The sequence below is a fragment of the Limanda limanda genome, chromosome 21, assembly GCF_963576545.1.
Source record: "Limanda limanda chromosome 21, fLimLim1.1, whole genome shotgun sequence".
NCBI classification, from domain to species: Eukaryota; Metazoa; Chordata; class Actinopteri; order Pleuronectiformes; family Pleuronectidae; genus Limanda; species Limanda limanda.
The window spans coordinates 3,793,711-3,816,342 of NC_083656.1; the positions used below are offsets into that span (position 1 = coordinate 3,793,711).

General features: G+C 42.4%; 1 protein-coding gene across 1 annotated transcript; it reads right to left on the reverse strand.

Moving 5' to 3' along the window:
• Nucleotides 1-4,070: 4,070 nt before the first annotated feature.
• LOC133027658 (vesicle-fusing ATPase-like) lies at nucleotides 4,071-21,723 on the reverse strand. The gene is made up of 21 exons (XM_061094730.1): nucleotides 21,663-21,723; nucleotides 19,161-19,246; nucleotides 18,683-18,779; nucleotides 17,742-17,781; nucleotides 17,295-17,461; nucleotides 16,997-17,104; nucleotides 16,816-16,891; nucleotides 15,968-16,123; nucleotides 14,192-14,391; nucleotides 13,339-13,504; nucleotides 13,099-13,173; nucleotides 11,062-11,249; nucleotides 10,459-10,554; nucleotides 9,750-9,906; nucleotides 9,516-9,649; nucleotides 9,238-9,304; nucleotides 9,056-9,135; nucleotides 7,429-7,563; nucleotides 7,125-7,238; nucleotides 4,240-4,295; nucleotides 4,071-4,139 (listed from the first exon to the last, which is right to left on the reverse strand). The coding sequence occupies exons 1-21, from the start codon at nucleotides 21,672-21,674 to the stop codon at nucleotides 4,130-4,132; spliced, it is 2,220 nt and encodes a 739-aa protein (XP_060950713.1). The 5' UTR covers nucleotides 21,675-21,723; the 3' UTR covers nucleotides 4,071-4,129.
• Between the last annotated feature and the right edge of the window lie 909 nt (nucleotides 21,724-22,632).

Consider the following 22,632-nt stretch of genomic DNA (forward strand, 5'->3'; position numbering starts at 1 on the left):
GAGGAGGCCTCAGGCAAACGGACTGCTGGACTTCAAGTGCTGCCCCCCACCCCCCCCCCCCCCCCAACGTCGACTTCCCAGCTTCTCCAGACACGCACACACAGAAACACACTCAACTTCTACACCTTTAAACCCCCCCCGAGTAAACACTAATGCAGATATTTAGCTAAATTAACTTTTCCATCCGAAGCTCTAGTCCTCACGCAAACAGCTAAAGCTACGGTGGCTGAGAGAGCTCAACACACTGCAAATTAAGAAAAACGACTTTTGTCACAACACATGCAAAAACAGAAACGGCTCCAAATTAGGGAAGCGACACAGGAAATGTTTCCAGGGGACACAAAGAAGTGATGAACGTGTCTGTAGTTCAATGCTTTGTGAACTACAGACACGTTCATCACTTCTTTGGGTCCCCTGGAAACATTTTGTTTCTGTATAATCATGTTTCATCAAATTCATGTGTTGAACTCTCTCGGCCACCGTATTAAAACAGTAATTTCAAAAAGTAAAGTGTTTCCCTGTGAATATGTAAATCGAAGCATTTGGGAGACAATGACTTCACAGCTTACATCGTCCATGCCCGCTTGTTGCTTTGTGTAATGAGTGAGCACCAGAAACAACAACAACAACAACAACAACAACAACAACAATGGCGGCTGTAGGACCAGTCACACATACACAAATGTTTCAGTGCGTCCACCTTGAGTTTAACTTCGGGGATGGTCGTGCTTCTGGTCACGCAAACAAACTTCTCCTCTGCTATTTGATGGATTGCCGATGTAGACTTCATCGCCACCTACTGGCCTGACGTGTTTGTTTGAGCCTTTAAAGTTTTCCTGGGATAATTTTTTAAAACTAGAGCTGGTGTGGACGGAGATTCTTTTAAAAACCAGAGGAGGAAACATCTGTTCCAAAAAGTATCCGCAGTAGCACAGACGAGGACGTAAAGCTGCGCTAGCATCCGTGTTCCGAACCACTTCACCCACAGCATCCGACCAGGAAGTGTTGTGCGAGTTCTCTCATCCCTCTTCCCTGCAGCATCGGGCCACGGCCCCCCCAGCCCCCCTCCCCCGACCCCCCTATCCCCTTGTCTTTATTTATTTCCCCCCTCCATGCCCACACGATGCTTGTGGCATGTACAGTAACACTTTGTACCTGTGAGATTAATGCAGTAAAAAAAACAAAAAACTGAAAAGAAACTTTCAGACTCTCTCTTTGCTTTTAAGTTAAAAAAAAAGAAGCATTTTTCTAACTAACACCTCACGGCTCCGGTCAGTCCGGCCGGTTGACCTTTTGACCTTTACTTTGATTTTTCTTTTTTCTTTAAACTAAACCAACCTCTGAACCGTCACTCGGTCCTCAGTGACATCCAGCACGTCGGCAGCCCCAGGAATCCATCGCTTTGTGACTACTGATTGAACTACGGGCAGCAGGCGGCCAGCGGGGGGGCCACCGTCCTGTGTTTCGTAAAAAAACAACAACTACTGAGCAGATGAAATCCTCAGAAATCCCTGCTGACCAGCGCTACTGCACCAGTCGACCAGGGGGACGCCTGGAAGAGATATATGCTACAGACGGATTTTATATCCCTGCATTTCTGAAATATTACCAATGGGCTGGGAGTGGAGGTATGCAGGAGGGAGTGTGTGTGTGTGTGTGTGTGTGTGTGTGTGTGATCCACGTGCTCAATCCACAACAACTCTACACATGTTTATGCACTGTTCAGTTTCACATAACTCCAGGTGGTAAACATTTGAGCGTTGTTTCTGTGGGAGTTTGTTCCTGGGTCACGATCAACCTGTAAATCGATTGTTAGTTGGAAAATCAAGTTTTCACACTTGTGCCAGCGAGAAGATAACTGGTCTCCGGTCTGAATCTGAGTCACGCTTCACGAGCAAAGATCGTTTCATCTGAAGCTACGTGCAATCATGAAGGTCGACTTTGAGACTTTAGGCAAATCTTTTATCACTGTAATAAAAAAGAAGGGGGTGGACATGTGATGACATGTGCAGACCAGACTGGGTTCTGATTGGCTGTCACATCCTTCCTTTCCCTCCATATCCCCCCCCCCCCCTCAGTGAGACATCTGAGGTTTTTAAGAAGCATGATTTATGAACTTGTATTCTTGTCAACGCAACCTCCCCTCCCCCTAAAAGAAACACCTCGGCCTCATTGTTTTTCTTTAAGAGAAACTGGAAGAACAAAACAGAGCAATTTCCTCAGAATGATTTCTGTTATATTCAGAGACATGGACGTCTGACTTCTTTAACAAGAGGAAATGGTTTTTTAAAACGCTTGAGGAAAATTGTTGTGATTTTGGCGCCCAGAAAACAAAACAGTATCTCGACTTTGGATTCCGAAAACATTTAAGTCAGTTATACAGGATGTGTGTGTGTGTGTGTGTGTGTGTGTGTGTGTGTGTGTGATGGCTGCTAGCGACACAGAGGTGGATGGATGGAGGGATGCTGGATGGATGGATGATGGATGAGTGGGACAGGCTGCCTCTTCACAATGGTGGATCAAACTGGGAGGTTTCCATTCAACATGTTCTGACAGTCCCACCTGCTTCCATCAATTATATTCAACAACAACAACACAATCTCCCCGGTGTTGTGTACAGGCCGTCCTCTCTTTGTGACATAGCTCAGCATCTGCGTCATCTTCCAACGCAGCCCTCCACCTTTCTGTGCTCCCTCCCTCCCTCCCTCCCTCCTCCCACTCCCCCTATACACCCCCTCCCCCCCGCTATATCCAAAGTTTTGTACAAATGTTTTAAAGTGAATAATTCCCTTTTTATTTTATAATCGTAAATGTTATGTTTTTATAAATATTATTTATTATACAATGTATATATCTGTATGACTGAGCTAAGATTATATATTTGAAGAACAAAACCGTGTCGTCTATCTCGTGCTTTTTTCCCCCAGAAGTGCACACACACACACACTTCTAAACTAAAGATTTCACATATTGTGTATGGATCAATGATTCAGAACTTCTATTTAGAAAATTGGGAATTGAAAGAACAAGTTATTTATTATATTATATCTTCTTTTATTGTCAATCAATCCCAGTAAACCAACACAGAAACATCTACATCCTCTCGGATCAAACATATGAAACCATGCACAGGTTTGAACTGCTGTTGATATGAGCATTGACTTCCATTCATTGTGTGGAGCCTAAACTAAACCTTAACCTTTAAACTCAATTCACATCTTACAGTAATCATAAACGCTGAAATTAAGTTTAGCCTCATTAGGGCCGAGCTTTTGTCCCCATAAGGTCCACTGGTCCTGACAGGGTCAGTGTTTCATAAAGAGGTGCAAAAACAAACAGGCACACACACTAATAACTGTTGTAATATCTGTTGTAGAAGAAATGCAGAGACGATGACCACATGCTGCAACAACACAATTTCCATCTGTAAGACGTTTCATAAAGTAACTGACACAACACATGTTTCTGATTGGTTCAATTCAACAACTATGTAACTACTATAAGATCTAATGGATCGTTTACTTTTCCTTGGTAGATGAGTCGCTGTAGTGCACCAGGCTTTTCTCAGGGTGAAAGAGAAAAACGCTGAGTTTCTTGTTAGTATTAGAATCAATTTATTCATAAAATGTAAATGCGAGTGAACATAAAGAAAGTGAATATGAAAAACATAACAAAGTGAGATCTTCAAGTTGTGGAATGATCAGATCACAAGTCTGTGCTAACAAAAGAATGCGGCCCATATGAACAGTTTAATCATTAGTGTTTTTGCATGTTTATCTACTTCGCATCTTTTGCCTTCACTTTTTCATATATAAAATCTAAATGGAGTCATCACAGCACAGTCTTTGGGAAGCACAATATATACAGACACCACACACACTGCATATTCTTCTCATCTTAATCATCACAGGAGGTCGCCTGGTCATTAGCTGCTGCATGAAGCCGCAGTGCAGAGAGAGAAGTGCTCCGAGCTTCGGGGATGGGAAGGAAGTATGGAAGGAAGGAAGTAGGGAAGGAAGGAAGGAAGGTAGGGAGGGAGGGAGGGAGGGAGGGAGGGAGGGAGGGAGGGAGGGAGGGAGGGAGGAAGGAAGGAAGGAAGGAAGGAAGGAAGGATCAAGAGAGATGGAAACTAGACAATTCTGCGAAAAGAAAAAAAAACATAAAATGTGCGTTATTTATCACTGTTGAAGTAACGATAAAAATAAATCGTACAAACGAGAGAAACATGAAAATACTTACGCTCCTTCATCCGTCAACAGGCTCAGGAACTTGCTCACTCTGTAGTCGGGATCCATCTGAAAGACAGAAACATTACGTGTCAGTACGAACACGGGAAAATAACCTCACATTTCCCAACAGGTCTTGTTTTCCTTCAGAACAATCAATGGTTTAACCGAGTATCCAAAAGTAAAGTCTTGGAGTTCGTGCTTCAGTTTGAACAAACTGGAGGATCGGAGAGGAAGTCAAATTAATGGCAACCTGTGCAATAACTTACAGAGCGTCTGGAAGCGCCTGTAGCGACGAGAACTAAGACGTGAGAGCAGGGAAGAGACATCGGAATGAGAGGAGAGACGACAGAGAGAAAACCAGGAGACTCACTGTGGATGTGTATGTGCGTAGTTGTGCAACATGTCTCGGCAAACACATACTTCATAATTCTTTAGGCTTGGGATGGGGTGAGTGTGTGTGTGTGTGTGTGTGTGTGTGTGTGAGAGTGGGGGCTGCAGGGTGCAAAACATGGCCACATAGGTGCATACCACAGCAATTACAAAGCATCCAGGCCCAACAACCAGGCCGAACACATCGTCAACATCCCACAGACACGCAGTCAGCAGGAGAAATTAACACCAGGCAATGAGTGAGATTTAGGTCAATTTCTGCAGCGACCAAACCAGATGTGGAAGCTGAGTTTTCAGATGGAGTCGCCACTGTGGGCTTTAAAAACAGAAAGATCCTTCCACGGGAGGAATGGATGAGAAACGTCCGCTCGAAACAGAACAGTCGGAAGTTGGTTACGCTCGGGCCCCAGATAAGATTTATCTAAAAAGTATGAAAATCCTGTTTCCATGATTCTGAAGAAACAGACTAAAAACAAGCGATGCAACAAACACGGAGCGACTCTGATGGCAGTGGCGTGTTTTTGCAGGGACATGTAGTTTGGAGACAATGAAACGCGATCCAGGATGTTTTTAAAAATCTTTAAGACGCCAAACCACAGCAGAGCAGTTTCCACTACTCGCAGACAGAATTTTTACGACATCACAGAGGAAAATCCAAAACTAAAGACCTGGTCACATCTAAAACCATAAAATTTCATTTCAGTGGAATCGGTGGATTCATTCACGAGCACGGAGCAAATTCAGCATCGGGGCTTGAGTTCAAACTCAACTTTGGTGAACTCTTGACGTGAACTAGAACCGTTGGACAATAACAAACTGGACTTTTGTAGAAACATCTTGTAAAACCAGTGGAGTCGCCATCTGCTGGTCATGTGAGAGAACGTGTGTTTCTGGGACCAGGGTCCATTCTTAAATCTCTTGGACAGTTTGACAGATGAGGAGGGACAGACGTCTTATTTAAGAGATACGCTTTCTTAATATTCTTGTTATGTATTTGCTCGGTGAAACACAAGCAGCGGAAGAGAAATGATTCTGTTGTGCTGCTGTTCGGCACTGTAGCCAAACTCACTCAGCATTTATATTTAGATGTCTACCCGTGCTATTTCCTACCCGCCGGTGACTTTTGATACGACTGCAGCTTCAGGCCAAACGTGATTATTAACAAACCAAAACCAACAATATCTAACAAAAATCTCAATCCAAAAGACAGAAAACCATGTCCTTGCTAGGTTTAACATTTTCCTTCTGCATTGTACTGTCTCGGTATTAAAGAGAAACTTCAGAATTCTTGTCACAAGTTTGTTCAATAAGTGTTTTGTAGGTGAGTAATGTTTTCAAAAGGTTGGGTAAAGTAGATATGAGGTAATAAAAAGGTGAAATCAAACGTCTTGTTTGGATAAAACTGGGTGTTTCTCTGGGATTTATCATTGTTGGAGATATTTTGGATAATGTAGGAACACAAGTCAACAAACATATTAAATAGGTCACGAAATAAAGAAGAATACTTTCATATTATACCTTTAATCTATTTGTCTCCATAAATACAATTTTAATCACTCATTTTATTGGGTAAAAATAGAAAAGACTAAACCAATTTCGAATGTGAAAAATGCACAGAATTATATTTCTTCTGCCAAACCACAAAACCCAGAGAGGCCACTTTAAAAAGTGAATAGACCAACTACACTTATTTCTGTACATCCGTCAGCCCATTGGATGACGGATGTAAATTGTGAGTAAGCTGAAACCAGGAAGTGTGTGATTGTTCTTATGAGAACCTTCCCTGGGATTCAGAACACATTCATGTCATTGGGAACGCTGTGTAGAAGAACGTGGTTTCATAACTATAGGAGTATTAGACCGCGACTGTTTTGCAGGAAGGTTTGTGAACTGGAAATGTCCTGAATCCTGGAAAGCTCAACAAATCATCAGCAAAGCCGCACAGTTTTTCATTCCCGCTGATCTACGGCAGCGTTTTGTGCCCGAGAGACAGATTCCGTTGACTGTCGAGATTGATGGCGAGATGTAGAGGAAGAGGAGGGACAGGCCGCCCCAGCTCAGACCACACTATTAGAAAAACAATAACACGGGCTGAGCCAATTTGGAAGTTGTGGACGTGAAGTGATGAGTGAGCCTGGCTTTTCACATTTTAAAGACACCCATGTCAACTTGACCTTTTCTATCGGAAACCACATTAGATTTATCATAAAAAAACATCTCGGAGCCTGTAAATATGATTATTGTACTGACGCACGGTGGGACCTCAAGCTAACGTCAACATGCTAACATGCGCTCATAGCATGCTGATGCTTAGCAAATATAATTCACCATCTTCATCCAGCATCTTAGCACCATCATCTGCAGAATAGTGCAGACCTGGCAACCCACCAGGCCAGCGAGAGCCCCTGCCAGGCCCCAAACCAACAGAACAACGACTGCCATCACTGCAGCAGGTTCAGGAAACACGGCTAAAACCAAGCAGTGCAAAGAGATGCTCTTTCTCACCTGCACGGCCATTTCTATCATCATGAGCAGCTTTTTGATGCCAATCCACAGAGTGTGGTCCTTCACAGCTTCGGCTATAATGGCCCGCTCCTTCTCGTGGAAACTGCCCAGCAGCTGTGGGGAGAGGGCAAAGAGAGAGGGGGGCACTTAAACCTGTGAATTCATTAATTCAATTGGGAAATGCATTTAGAAATTGTACAATAAAAAGGATTAAAACTAAAGAGCTGATGCCCGGTCTGAACAGCATCAGCAAGTGTTCAGCGTGGGCACGTGTCGGTGTGTGTTTTGCAGTTTGTCTCGTTACCTCCAGAGCCTCCACCAGCTGCTCCCCACTGGAGATGTTGGGAATGTGGATGGTGGTGCTGAACGTGTTTAACATCCTCATTTCCTGGAGGACGTCTTTTCGACTGGTGGTGCCAATGATCAGCAGCTTACGGCCCTGAAAGAGAAGCAGATTCATTCATACATTTATTCATTCATTCATTCTCTTCAGCTGTTCTTTCCTCAAGGGTCAATGTAAACTTGATTCTATGCCAGCAGAGTTATGTTCTTTACTGTCATGGACTCACATGGAGTTCTAAGGAACCAAATACACTGTCGCACGGGTGAAGCACGTCTTAAACAAAAGAACAACTTCTTATACACAACATTACGTTTCAAATAGTTTATATATTTGATGATAAACAGGGAAGAAAGAAAGTACCCATGATAGGACGGAGGAGATATACATCAACTTCACATCAATTTATAAAAGAAAGAAACCTGGTCCAAATTCAGTTCAACAGAACTACAAGTGGGAGAATGGCTGTGGTGTCTTGAATAGAATAAATAGCAATAATGACAATAAAAGAGATGGCGGTAGCTCCATGAAACAACCATATCATGAACACTTCAAATACCCTGTGGCAGGAGTTTGAGTCCTTCTGAAATGAGGAGGCAGACGGAACTGCACCTTCCTGTTTTAAGACTTTAAAAAAGATGGTTTACCAGGTGAGAACAATCCTGTAAAGACTGTTTCCACCGTCCAGTGGAATCAGTTTCTTCAGGGGGTGTTGGTCATATCAGAGTTTTAAATGCTTCCCACCACCTTGTCTAAATGTTTCCAGTCTTGAGCTTAAGTGTTCACAGCTATTGCAAAGGTGAGGGTGCATTATGATAGTATATGATATTTATCTCAGCCACAGTGAACCAGATCACGCAGAAAAGAAGGGAAGAGACAGAGAGAGGGAAGAGACGGAATCAGGAAACAACAGAAGAGAAGACAAATAGGAGCAGAGAAGAAAGAGGAGAGGCAAAAGAACCCTGGCTCCACTAAGCCGATGAGCTGGACCAGGAGAAGACGACGACGGAGGAGAGGCAGAGGAGTGGCGAGAAGACAGGGGGATTATGGCTGCTGGCTGCCCCCCCATGGCGGGGGGGGTTGTGATGCTGCATGCAGATGAGGTGCCACACAGGCGGTGGTGCTGCCAGGTCCTGGCTCTCTCACAGAGCCCATTCTCCTCCGTGTCCCCCTGGCCTCCCCTGGCCCCAGGCACCCCGCTGGGCCCAGCGCTTTACAACCCCAGAGGAGCACTGCAGCCAGGCATTCAACACCAGGCCCTGCGCCACTTCTCATGCACATGCAGCCATATAGTGAGCTATACTCTCATTCACAAACCCATCAACAACAGACACACACAAGCTACAACCAAAGAGACTATGAGAAATGGGTCTCCACCACCACCATTCACTCGGAGCACAACAGGCCTGGACCAAAACACTGGCTAATAACCGTACACTCACACACAGTCGCTCACACATGCCAGTCGCAGCCAGAGACCTCCAACAATTCCTCACAGGACTTTGCATTGGCATCCACATGATCTGCTGCCCTCTTTCTGCCACCTGAGGACTAGCAACGCCACAGAGGGTAGAAAACAAGAGTCTATTACCTTAGGAGGAGTTTTCTTCAGCAGCACCAGCAGAGCTTGAAGCACCAGGTTGGAGAAACGAGGACCGATTGGGACATAGTCTGATGACACATATTTACAATCATTATCTTCCACCTGGACAAGATAAACTACTGTAGATGTAATAATTGGCAGTAGAATATGAGATGGGATTTTACACTTACCCAACAAGCGTTCGATGTCGTCCACGACCACACAGCTCAGCTGGGATTTGTAGGCATTTTCAAATATCTATCACAGAAAAGTTCAATCAGGTCTAAATCAAACCAACACACAAATTGGAATTATGTATCTTCAGGACGCACGAAAAGTAATGGTTTTAGTAAAGTTTTGTTCCGTCTGATTTCAAAGCTGTTTCTAAAAAAAAACCTGAACTTTTCTAGACATTTGTTTCAGGACTTTCAGGACAAAATAATCAAAATAAACAGCTGTCGAGTGTTACCTCTTTGATGGCCTGACATTTTGCAATCTCTGAGTATCCTATCATCTTGTCCGGGGAGCAAATCTTGATGAAGGGGAACTGGGAGTCTTCCGCAATCTTGGCGGCCAGCGCTGTTTTGCCGCTGTTCGGTGGACCTGTGAACGATCAAATAAACCAGGACATACTGCAGTTCAGTTTGTGTTAAACTGCTGAACATTGACTGAGGACGTGTGTGCTCATGTCCACGTGTTCTACCTTCCAGGAGCACGGAGACGAGGGGCGTGCGGTCACTGTTTTTCGTTTGCTTCACCAGCAGCTGCCCGTCCTCCAACACCGCCGACACCGGGTCGCCCCATCGGATGATTCCATTCATTATGTAGCTGGCATAGTCCTCCTGGTTCGTACCGAACGCCTGGAGGAGAGGAAGACATGTTGTTATTCACCCCTGACCCCCAACAAACCAGCCAATGAGAACCTGTCATCCCACACAAGCCCAACCCATTGGTCTCTGTCACATGCCCCACCCCGACCTGTTCACTGACCCTCAGGACATCTCAATACTCCTTTAACATGGTGTCTTAACTGAACATAAGTCATAACAAAACAGAAGCATAAACCCAGTCCGTTACACTATGTTTTCTGCAGCCTGCCAATTTGGCATCCAGATTATATCCCTAGGTGGTGGTACACTCAAAACAGGTCAATCTGAGGAGGGGTTGTTTTAGACAGGGTAAAAAGGGTTCTGTTATAAATTATCCTTGTGGTAATTTTAAATTGTTGTTTTTTTAATAATGATTTAATTATTTTCCTGGCACAAAAGGGTGAATGAATAGTATCGGTATCGGCTATCGGCTAGATTGTGGTTTTAAACATTGGTATCGGCCAAGAATTTCCATATCGAAGCGTCCCTAGTTTTTGTATTACAATAAATTGTTTCACAAAACCTTTGTGTAGAGAAACTTACAGGTTTGATGTCATTTGTCAGCGAAGTGATGAAGTCCAGCCGGCTGATCTGCAGCTTCTCCGCCGTCTCGATGTTCACCTCCACAGTGGTACTGGCCTAAACACATGAAGCAAACATGAAAATAAACTCTGTGCCCCCACTAGTGAAATCCATTAAATGAAGTGACGCACGTTGAGATTTCACTGTGTGTAGACGATTGTGTGTCAGGAGACAACGTGCTCCCTCGGAGCAGAAAGGTCAAACAGAGAGAAGGAGGCCGGGAAGAATCAGTGCTGCGACAAGTGAAGTAAAACGTCACCAGACATGTGTAAGGCCCCTTGTCTGTTATTCATCATCACCCTATAATATCTGCAGCTTTGTGTGTGTGTCTGTGAGTGTGTCTGTGTATGTGTGTGATAACACCTTATCTGTGTGTGCTGCCGAGTTGTGTTGAATTTAAAACTATGCACCTGATAAAACACTTATCACTACACCTTTTTAAAAAAAAACACTTTAAACCCCAAACTTAGAATTCCCAGTCACACAAAGTGAACATGGACATTAATTAAACATTAATTAAACATGTTAGTCATGATACAGGAAATGTCTTTTGAGGATTCTGACCCTTATATGTCTGTTCATGGCGGTGGACTGTGCAGCCCTGACCAGACCCTCCAGTTCGGCACCGCTGAAGTTCTTGGTCTCCACGGCCAGTTCCTTAACGTTCACGTCGTCAGCCAGCAGCTTGAACTGACGCATCTTCGCTGTGTGGATGTGAAGGATCTGAATGCGGCCCTTTTCATCCGGTAACCCTGACAGAAGAAGATAATGTAAGTTTAATTGCGAAATTGTACTTGAATTGGTGCATTAGGTCATTTATGTTGCCTGTCTAGATCAAGGGTCTTCAATGTTTTTCAGGCCAAGGACCCCCAAACTGGTGGAGACATGGAGCAGGGACCCCCTACTATATATATTGTATAAAATTGTGCTTTATATTATACTGGGCCTAGTGCCATGTATAAACAATAGCTACCCTGTTATTGTGCAAATATTACACAGGTTCATATATTCATGTTTTTAATTTAAACATGTGCAAGGTACAGGGTGGCCATGCCACTGATAAACATACATCTTGCATACAACACTGAGCTATTAAAGTAAATCACATATTTGTGTTTTTATTTTAAACATAAGAACATAGAAGGGCCGACTAATCCTCAAGCCATCTGTGGATGTCGGACCCTGATGGGCAGTGATGCCGGTAACGCGCTACTTAGTAACGCGTTACTCTAATCTGACCACTTTTTTCAGTAACGAGTAATCTAACGCGTTACTATTTCCAAACTAGTAATCAGATTAAAGTAACTCGTCCAAGTCACTGTGCGTCACTATTTTGTCTTCTTTTTGTTACTTTTATTACCATCTACACGAACATGTGCACTTCTCGCTCTTACTCCGTCACTCGCACACATCAACAACCCTTCACTTTCTCATTGACCCCTGATCCCCAACACAACCAGCCAATGAGGGCCTGCCATCCCCAACAACCCCATCCTATTGGTCCAAACAGTCACATGTCCCACCCGACCCCTTCACTGACCCTCAGGATATCTGAACGCTCCTTCAACACAGTGTTTTACTGAACATATGTCAAATCCAAACATAAACATAAACCCAGTCCGTTACAATATATTTGATTTTCTTCTGGCGTCTCAGGGAGTGAGGTCATGTAGCCTATGCGACAATTAAGTTGAATCGCCCTCGTTTCGTGCCATAATAAACAAGATCCCTACTACTGTCAATGCCGGGCTGCCTCACAGAACAGCTTTTTGTGAAACCACCACTTGCTTCTCTAATGCTGTGAACAACAGATACAATGTTCATAAAACATGTTGAAAATAATTTAATAGTTACATTTATAAACAATGTAGATCATAAGTAGAACGTTTTTCCATTACAGTGTTAACAGTTAAATATGTCAGGTCAAGAAAGACTGTCTTTATTTTATTTTAGAAAAACAAGTATTTATGTTAAGTGAAGTCAAGAAAGACTGTCATTCTTTTATTTTTTATAAAAACAAGTATTTATGTTAAGTGAAGTCAAGAAAGACTGACGTTGTTGTTGTGAACATTACTGTTAAAAATGCACTTCTAATAAATTGAGTGTTGGCAAAACCGGTTGTCATTTTTATGTTGAGGCGGCGGGGGTGTTGTCGGCAGCTGCTGAATGTAACTAATAAAGTAACTTGTAATCTAACTTAGTTACTTTTAAAATCAAGTAATCTGTAAAGTAACTTAGTTACTTTTTCAAAGTAACTGTGGCAACACTGCTGATGGGAAGCACACAACTTATCTAACCTTGGACGGATGGCAGTTGTCAGGCAGAGGGTCATATCAGCCTCACAATATGTTGGATGCATGTTAATGTGTATTTAAAGATATTTAAATTTGTGGGAAAAAAATTGGTTATAAAATAAATACAAAATTATACAAAATTTTAAAAATTGTCTAACCAAAGATTTTGCGACCCCCCTGCAGTACCTCTAGATAGATCATAGACTGTAAATACAGATGGATGATGAATCCTCCTGTTGTACAAACATGAAACAAAAAAAATCCCGACACAGGTGCTGCCATCTTGCAATTGTGGTTCTTTTCTCACCAATCTCCATCTTGACCTCCAGCCTTCCTGGCCTCAATAAGGCATCGTCTATCAGGTCCGGCCTGTTGGTCATCCCTGAGGCCGGAGCAGATGGACAGATCGGGAAAAAGAAGGGAAAGCAGAGGGAAGAAGACGGATGAGACAGAGGAGATAAGTGCAGGTGTTCAGAGATGACATCAGAGAGTCTGGGAGTTTGTGTGTGTGTGTGTGTGAGTGTGTGTGTGTGTGTGTGTTGAGCACCTATGACCAGGATGTTGTTGAGCTGCTCTACTCCGTCGATCTTGGACAGCAGCTGGTTGACCACGGTGTCGTGGACGCCGGTGCTGCCGGCCATGCTGCCACGCTGCTTACAGATGGCATCGATCTCATCGAGGATGATGATGTGGAGGCCGCTGTTGGAACCGAGCTGCTCAGCAGAGAGACGAGGACGATAAAGATAATACTGAATATATGCAACATGATAACATGTGTTTACAGCAGCAGCAGATACATGAGGCCAGAAGTATCCGTCGACAGATGGAAAATCTAAGAGCGCTGCAGGGTGGGGGGTTATCTCTCCATCTTCAGTCCTGTCAGTCTCAGACGTAGCATTTAAAGCAGGTGTGGAGCTGTCCTTATTACACACTGGATGGAGTGTGCTTGTGTGTGTGTGTGTTTGTTTTAGAGGGAGGTCTAATAGGAGGTCAAAGACAACCCAGCCCCTCATTAGGTGGTGAAGAGTGACGCTGGACGCTAGTGTCTCACCGTCCAAACACATCACTGCTGGGTTTCAATTCATCAAACACACACACACCAGAAATTCATCAAAGCTATTACAGCAGCGTCTACTTAAAGGACAGATCTCTCCACTCCTGGAGAAATTAGTTTTCTTCTTGTTTTGATTGATGAGATGCTTCTCTGTATTCCAGGGGGATAATTGCAGAACACATGAAGATAATAAGTTCAGCCAAGTTGTAGAAACACAGGTTACATATATGGAAGCTGTAATTACACGTTTGTCAACATTATTTGTCTAATAATAAAGGATTGATTGCAGTAGAAACCTGGATAAAAACTCATTTTTATGTGACTGTAAACTGTAAAGTGTCCTCACCCTCTTCTGTTCTTCCTCAGCGTCTGCAAACAGCTTCCTGACGTTGGCCTCAGACTCCCCGACGTACTTGTTGAGGATCTCGGGGCCGTTGACTATCTTCGGCTCCCGGGCCTTGAGCATCTTGCCAATCTGTCGTGCCATCAGGGTTTTACCGCAGCCTGGGGGTCCGTACAGCAGGATCCCCTTCACATGCTTACAGCCTGGAGACAGACGATCAAGGGAGAGACACTAAGCACCGGGGCAGCAAATGTTCCTACTCATCATAAAGCTCCAGCAGTTCTGAAGCAGAACTGAAAGTGATAACTTTTTTCTTCTGGTTCAATACTGGTATTAGTTATGTAATAACATGTCACAGCAGCTTAACTTGAACATTTTCTGAAATGAAAAAGAAAATGTAATCAAATGGTTATTTTCTTCTCTACAATGATTTTCAGTGTTTTTTGGATCAATATTTTCTTTGAGCTGCAGCGAGACTCCAAGGTTTTTATTGTGTGGGATCAATAACATGCTGCTTTGTGATTGTTCTAATAAAGTACAACGTCACAATAAAAACATGCTTTTGGAGACGGTGATCTCTCCGCTCCACCACGTTCACAGTGCGGCTCTTTTAGTGGCCTTTGCACCTGCCTGATGACATTTAGCCCAGACTAAATGAGAGGCCCCTGATAACCATCTGAGCTGCCATTTGGGCCCGCTGAAGGAAAAGCAGCCGGGATGACAGGTGGGGGGGAGAAGTGATGCGCTTGTGTCGGGGTCTGGGAGCGAAAGCACTGAAGCTTCTGTCTGTCTGCTTCACCTCTCCGGGAGCAAAGGGGAGACAAGGTGAAACTTTCAAACTTTTGGTCCAACGCACACATGCACAGGGCCGCTCTGTCAGCACCTGCACTCCCCACGCCTGCCAATTACAGCTTTACCTTTAGCTGGATGCTCTATCACAGCATGCCATCTCATTACAGCCGCCAGCTGGCCACAGCCAAAGGCCAAGTCCTGCACACAACCACCCGGCTAAAGGTCAGCTCGCACACCGCCGGACACTGCCACAGGCCCCTGAGCAGTGTGGGTACGGAGGGTGTGAGTGAGCCGACTCAAACCAACGTGTGCATACGCCAAGTCCAGATGTTGTTAGAACAGGTTTTCACAGGAGTTCTGGATCAAGGATTAGGACTGATGTGGCTGTGTGCACGTGTGTATGGGAAGGGAGGGTGTTTTATTGTGCTGATGGCTTTCATTAGAAATGAACTGAAGCTCTTTGAAGAGTGAATCATCACAATCTGACAGCTGTCAAAGATCTATTAATGAGTGTGTGCAGGGATCACTGTCAGGGGGATGCCAGAGATTTTAGTCACGGTCGAGGCGGCACAGAGGAATTAATAAAAGTTTTGTTTGCCATTATGTTGATTTACGGATTAAACACAAGCTGAACAATAAGTAAAAACAGTGATTATCTTTGGCAGTAATTACTAATCAGTTCACCATCTTGGTTCAGTTCTGAGTGAGAAAAAAAAGGGCTGCTTATTTCATCTTTAAACACTAAATAATGTTAAATGATTTATTGAATTCCACTTAGTAATAAAGGGACATTTGGCAGTAGATTGTGTTTAAAACTTGTTTTGTTTAACAGAGTTCCTGGAATGATTCAACTTGATGAAAACGTGAAAATGAAAATGTCCTCATCATACAGATGACTTGCAGCGAAACTGAACAAAATGTGGAAGAACGGGACATAAACAAATGAATAAGTCATGGCGAGACAGAAAGAAAGGGAGGGGGCCTCACCCATCTGTTCGACCAAGTCTGTTGGGAAGACTCGGGAGGCGAAGGCTCTGCGGAAGATGTCAGAGAACTCCTTGTCAAGGCCGCCAATGCCCATCTTCTCAAAATTCCAGTCCGGGCTGATGATGGACTGGCGAGACTCTCGGGTCTTGGCTTTCCCTGGAGGGAGGACACAAAAAACATTAAGTGAATAAAAGTTTGAAACTAAAGAGCACGTTAGGGTTAGGGTTATCCTAGGGTTTTCCTACACTGAAACATTTGAAATGTTAATGTTAAGTAATAAGCTGTAAGTTACCACAGTCACAAGGAGACACGACTAAAGTGTATAAATAAATAGACAATATTTAGTGTCTGCTACAACTTTCATTTCTTCTCAATCCGGGATGGTTCTGTTTCCTTCTGCTTCTATTGAGTCTCATCTGAGGCCTTTTATTCATTTCTGTCTCTGTGACTTTTAACTGAGACGTGCAGCTCTCACTAGACGAGCAAGACGTCCTCAAATTGTAAGTGAAAAGATGAAGATGATGCTCGGCTCGTACGTTTACATTTAAAATAGATAATTACATTTAGTCTGAAAACAATTAACTCCCTCACAGTGTCAGACTCCTGTGGTCAGACTGCACCCCCTCCTGGAGAAACTTACACATGACACAACTTGGTTTTCACGTCACACTCGTCTCTCACAAGTTTATCTTTTATTCAGCTTGAGCGTAATGCATGATGCTATATATTATTAGTGACCATCAGTCATGCACAAATTTTCATATAAATATATATATATATATATACACATCTTAAAATTTGGACAGAACTAGAGAATAATAGTGAGTGATTTCTGTTCCAGAACTCACCAATCAGAGTCATGGATGAAGTGTCTGACTTCTCAAAAATCACCTGACTGTTTCCCAGCAACAAACCAATCTCAATCTGAGGAAAGACACAAAAAAGATGAAGATGAGTCAAGATTTACACAAATTGTGTAAATTAAAAAGCTGTAATGCTACAGAATAGACATGTGTGTTCCCCTGATACCTTCGGTTTCTTGCCAGAGCCTTGATCTCCACTCAGGATGCTGGAGTCCATGGCCTCAATGTCTTTTATCACTAAACCAAACAGCTTATCACAGAAGCTGAACCCCAGCTAGAAAAAAGAAGATGAGGACAGGAAAGAGATTAACAAACTTACATTTAAAAACATTTGTTTAAAAACAAATATTTTCTCTGATGGATTTATTATTAAAAAAAAGACACTTCCAAAATCTGAAGTCTTTAATTCCACTTAATTAAACTTTGACATTGGCACAATGTTAACCCCTTAAAGCCCTGAGCACCTGCTGGCCAACGCAGAAAGCCTGGTTGTTGAAGTGTTGGAGGAATTCGCCGGCCATCTTGTCGGAGTCGTACGGGTTGCTGTCCACGTTCTTCTTCTGCAGGAAGTCTATCTCCACTGTCATGCTGCTTATACACTGCTTGGACTTGTCAAACTTGTAGTTTGTTACTGGAGGTGGAGAAACCAAACAGACAGGGAGTGAAATTATTGGATTTTATAATTAGGCGCTGATAACGGCCACTGAAAACACAACTGTGTGAGCTTGTCTTTAAAATACTAATATCAAATATGAGTGCATTCAAATTCTGTTGATTTACAGCTGCATGTTCAAATGTGTCTGATTATGTGACCACCCAGTCAGATAAATTTGTATTTTTATCTGTTTTCAGTCATGAACATTTTCCAGACCAAATTCAAGAAAATATCGAGATGTAAAACCTAACCTTACCTTCAACCTCTTGGCCAATCGATAGGCCTGCCCACTTCCTCTGTGAAGAAATAAAGAACACATTATTACGACACATTATTGCAAAAGAAAAAACACTCCGTTACCATTCAGCCATCGATAAGGCAAAGATATCAGACAAGGGACAACTACAAATAAACATACTACGCATTTCAGGGAGACATCAGTGCAACGTTCCTCTGCAGTTTGGGTCTTATTTCACAACATTTGTCTATATTGGAATAACATTACTCAGAGCTGTAGATTACATGTCCACTGAACGCTCCCAGGCCAAGTATGAGTTTATCAAATTCAAAACAACTTTATTTGTCCCCGGAGGGCAACTCAATCATTGTTATCCAATGAACACCTGGTGTAAAATAAGACCGTTTTAAGGAGGCTACAGTCGTACCTGTGTGCTGTTGTGGCTGCCAAGTTTATAGACGAGGCAGAGCAGGCAGAGACAGGCAAAGTGAAAGAGGAGAAAGCAATAACAGACAGATTCAGACAAACAGAGACGTTCATGCAAAGAATCCACAGCAACAACAAAGCAAGAAAGCTCAAAGGTTTACTTCTGCATTCATGGTTAAGAAGAAAAATGTGATTTTAATGTGAAAACTGACGATTTCTGCCTTCAGCAGCATTTTAATATTCACAGGTGCTTTTTAAAGAAAAACTGTGGATATGTGGACATCTGCTGGTCATTTCAAGAGAATACAGGTTTCAGGCACTTCTGCATTTGCTTCAGTTTCCAGGCCCGAAGTCGACATTAATATAAACAGTTCATGAGGAGAGCAAGAATCTCTGAAGAGCTGCTTGAATAAAAATGTAAGTTATAAGGGAAAGTTTATATTATTCGTTTAAATGTCTGAGCCCAGCATCGCACAGCTTCCCTCAGGTGACAAATAACTGACAACATATTTCTGTGAAACGATGAACCCAACCTGTGGCAGACTGAAGGCGATGGTCCCGGAGTTGACACTCGGATGCTTCTTCAAGGTGAACACAAACTTGTGGTTTAAATTGCGCACGGCCACGTGTCTGCGTTGGGATGAACAAGAGGGAGACAAAAGGAAATAAGAAGTACAGAACAAGTTACTGGTTGTTTAACTAGGGCAGGTTAACATGAAACAATCATGAGTTTATATTTCTTCATCACGTCGTTCCTCTGAGATCTCTGCCAATAATAATTCTTGATCTTAGATCAAATAATTTCCCAGTTTAGGTCGAAACTTTGAACCACATCTCTCTTCAGGTTCCATGACAACAATGCTGCCCTCTGCTGACGAGGATTTTGAGATGCACCTTCATTATCTGTTTTCCTTATTTAATTGAATGTGTTAAAACACGGGGGCACAAGGTAAATACCAAAGTGTATCACCATGGTTACTGTTACATGCATCAGGAGGAAATCCCACTCACTGTTCAAACTGTGGCTCCTTCTCATTGATGACGGCACAGTTGGTCAACGACAGTTCGTCTGTCGGGCATCGAGCCGCTTGCATTATCTGGAAAGACAGCAGAGAAAATAACGCAAACATTGACTTCACTGGGGAGGAAATGTCTAGAGACAGTATCCAAAATAGAGCTGCAGATAATGACGGCTTAAATTACAGATTAATACAGTAAATTCTCAACTGGTTGTTCGGGCTGTGGAATATTACAAAATACAATATTTTTCTTATAGGTAGAAAATCTTATGTTGTCCAAGTTATTTGAGAAGCTGGAGAAACTATTAAGGAATGATCAAAATAGTTGCTGTTGAGCTAATTGAGCAACAGATCGCTGCAGCTCTAATTTGAAGGATGTACATTTTTTAAAGCTGCTACTTAAAATTAAAGTAAAGTGGCAAATAAAAAACTTAACTTGCAATTGCTTAATACGCAGTCTATGACAAAACAATTTAGGTTCTGTGTATCGAAAATTATAGTGTCTGTATAGTGATTATTTTTATGTAACATACAACATCTTCCGTATATTACAAGGGTCGTTATTCTGGACTGTTATGGATAATAATTCACAGTGTTTACAATCCAAATAGACGTCCAGACGGTTGTGCATCTACAGAGAAAGCCACTTCGTGTGAATCAGCACTCTTGAGGCTTTGCTCCCACTTCCCATAAAAAAACCACTATGACATACATGTTGCTATGGCGATCACTTCACAGTTCACACTGGTAAAGCCTCTGTGGAGCTTCAGCACAGACGACTATTACTTTCCACCAGCAAAGTTCCCACAGGGTCCGACACTCCCTGACTTCTCATTCTACTCTATGTTTAAATGACAAGCGCCTGTAGGTCGGAGTAAACCCAGATTCCTCTGCCTTTTTTTAATTAACTTTTATAATATTAATATTAGCACTGTCACAAAGATTAGTCCACAACATTGTACTTAGCCCGACCGATGGGGATTTGTTTGGGGAGAATATATTTCTGTTCAAGTGAAAAAACCCCTCCACTGGAAGAGTAATTATAATATTATGATCCATGAATTGTACCTTAAAGCCGAGTTCTTAAAGCATAGGAAATCCAAAGTCTTTTGGATTTCTGGTGCATAGTCTTTCCTATGCACCAGAGATTATGTAAATTGCATTCCTCGCATTGTTCACGTAATCACTTGAAATATAAAGTGCAAATGAGGAACGAAACAGTCCCAGTATATAAAACCATTTACCATCATGTAAATTGTACAAATTGTTCTTTTCTTTACCCTAGAATGGGCCTTTTATGTTTAAATACTTTAAAACAACATCCGGACCGGGTCCTCTTTGTGGAGGCCGCCATGTTTTTTACAGTAAAATAAACTCGACACCTTTTAAGTTTTTAATACAACTGAAGATTTCCACAGGTCCTATGTGACGTTTGCAAGTGGAGGGTGAGGTGAGACACGTCACCACTAGATGTCACTATATCCTACACACTGGACCTTTAATAGAATCATTAGACTAATAAACTCAGAATGATAAAAATCTTTAGTTGCAGCCTGAACAACCTTCATGAAGCTGCTGTATTAGACTGGGAAACTCCAAACTGGTTCCAAACCAGAGACGCTGGGTGGACTCTGCAGCTGCTGGGAACCAGGATCCTCTGACATGGGTTCTTACACATTTCGACCAATGGATTTCCATGACTTCTTCATGACTTTTCAACAACTTTAAACCAAATTTCCATGTCTGAACATTTTGTGAAATCACGGTGCATACATGAGAACGTGACAAAATGTAGTATTTAAACTAGCAATGAGAATTCCAAGGCATACAGTATACCTTACGCATACGCTCTCATACTAGCTCTGAGAGCGTATGCCTGCTTATATATTCGTATTTCTTTAAAAGCATATGAATTATTTAAAACTCAGCGTAAATGAACGACATGAAAATATGAATATAACAAATTTCCATGACTTCTCCAAAACTTTTGGGATTTTATTTTTTTCCAGGACTTTTCCAGGCCTGGAAATACACATTTTACAATTCCATGACTATTCCAGGTTCTTCATGACCGTAGGAACCCTGACCAGTTCATCTGACTGGTCCTGCTGTTCACGTTGAGCCGTTTCTTGCTGTTATCTGACACTTCCCTCCTCCCTCCCCTGAGCCACCAGTGATTCAGACTGGTGCAGACACAGTTAAAACCCTTCAGCTACACCTTCCTGTCCAGTAGAAGCAGGTGACTCTGCTGACATGTTTAGATGTGTTGAGTTAAAGCTGAAACCAGCTGTTAGCCGCAGCCGGACCGGTCATAAGGTTTCCACTTCCGGGCTACGGACCAACTTTTGAATGACAAGTAGTTCTGCCACACAGGCCGGTTCTGGTCACTTCACGCGTTAAAAACAGCCTCCGGTCGCTTGTGTTTAACGTCCAGCAGTTTGTTGTTGTTGTGTGTTTGTGTTCGAGTGTCAATGTTGGTTTTAAAGTCACTCACGCGGCCGCTCATCTTTGTTTTTCCTCCGTTTCTTCTCCTCCGCCTGAAGTGACACTCAGCGTTAACGCTCCGCGACGTGCAGGGGGCGGGGCCTCCGTACGCACGCTGATGTCATCGCGTACACGGCGCGTAACGGGGACCGGAAATAAATTACAGCGACGACAGAAACTTTTATTTTAATCAAGAAATCTGAATAAATCTGAATAAAAAGATGTGCATGATAGGAAGAAACCGAATACAAATATGTGGAAAACTTATTATCAATTTACTAACTCTCATAAGTAGTCACCATTTTCTGCTTGTTAGTTTTGTATGTTCTAATTTGGTGAAATTTTAATATTGTTCAGAGTAACTCGTCATGGTTGTATTTAAATTCAGATCTTTTGGCAAACTGCCATTTAATCTGTAAAACGTTGGTTACTGGATACTCATCATCTGGAATAGTCTAATCTAATTCCCTTTTCTGTCTTCTTTTAATTGTGTAATTACTTATTGTTGCATATTGTGGATTTTACCTCAGCGTGTATGTTTTATATATCTACAGATGTAAGTTTGTTGTGTGTTTGTTCACTGTTTGTCTGTTTTCTCTTTAACATCAATCTGCCTGGGACTGCAGAAGAAAGACTAACTCTGGTACATGTATATGATGAACCACTGTTATGTAAATGTTACAGCAAAAGATCCAGATCAGATTGTGCATTTTCCTAAATTTCTACAGCTAAACAATTAACACAGCTCTTCAAAAACGTTTTTATTGTTAACAGACAAGTCTATCTTTCAAAACCAGAAAACTTCTTCACCATTGTACTTAATATAGTACATTTGATTACAGAGTCATCGAAGGAATTTAACACCACTGAAACCGAACATATAATTAAGCAAATAATTCTTTGTCAGTTTGCTTTAATAATAACATTTTTAATTATTTGCATAAAAATTTGGTGAAATTAGGCCAAAATGACAAACAAGT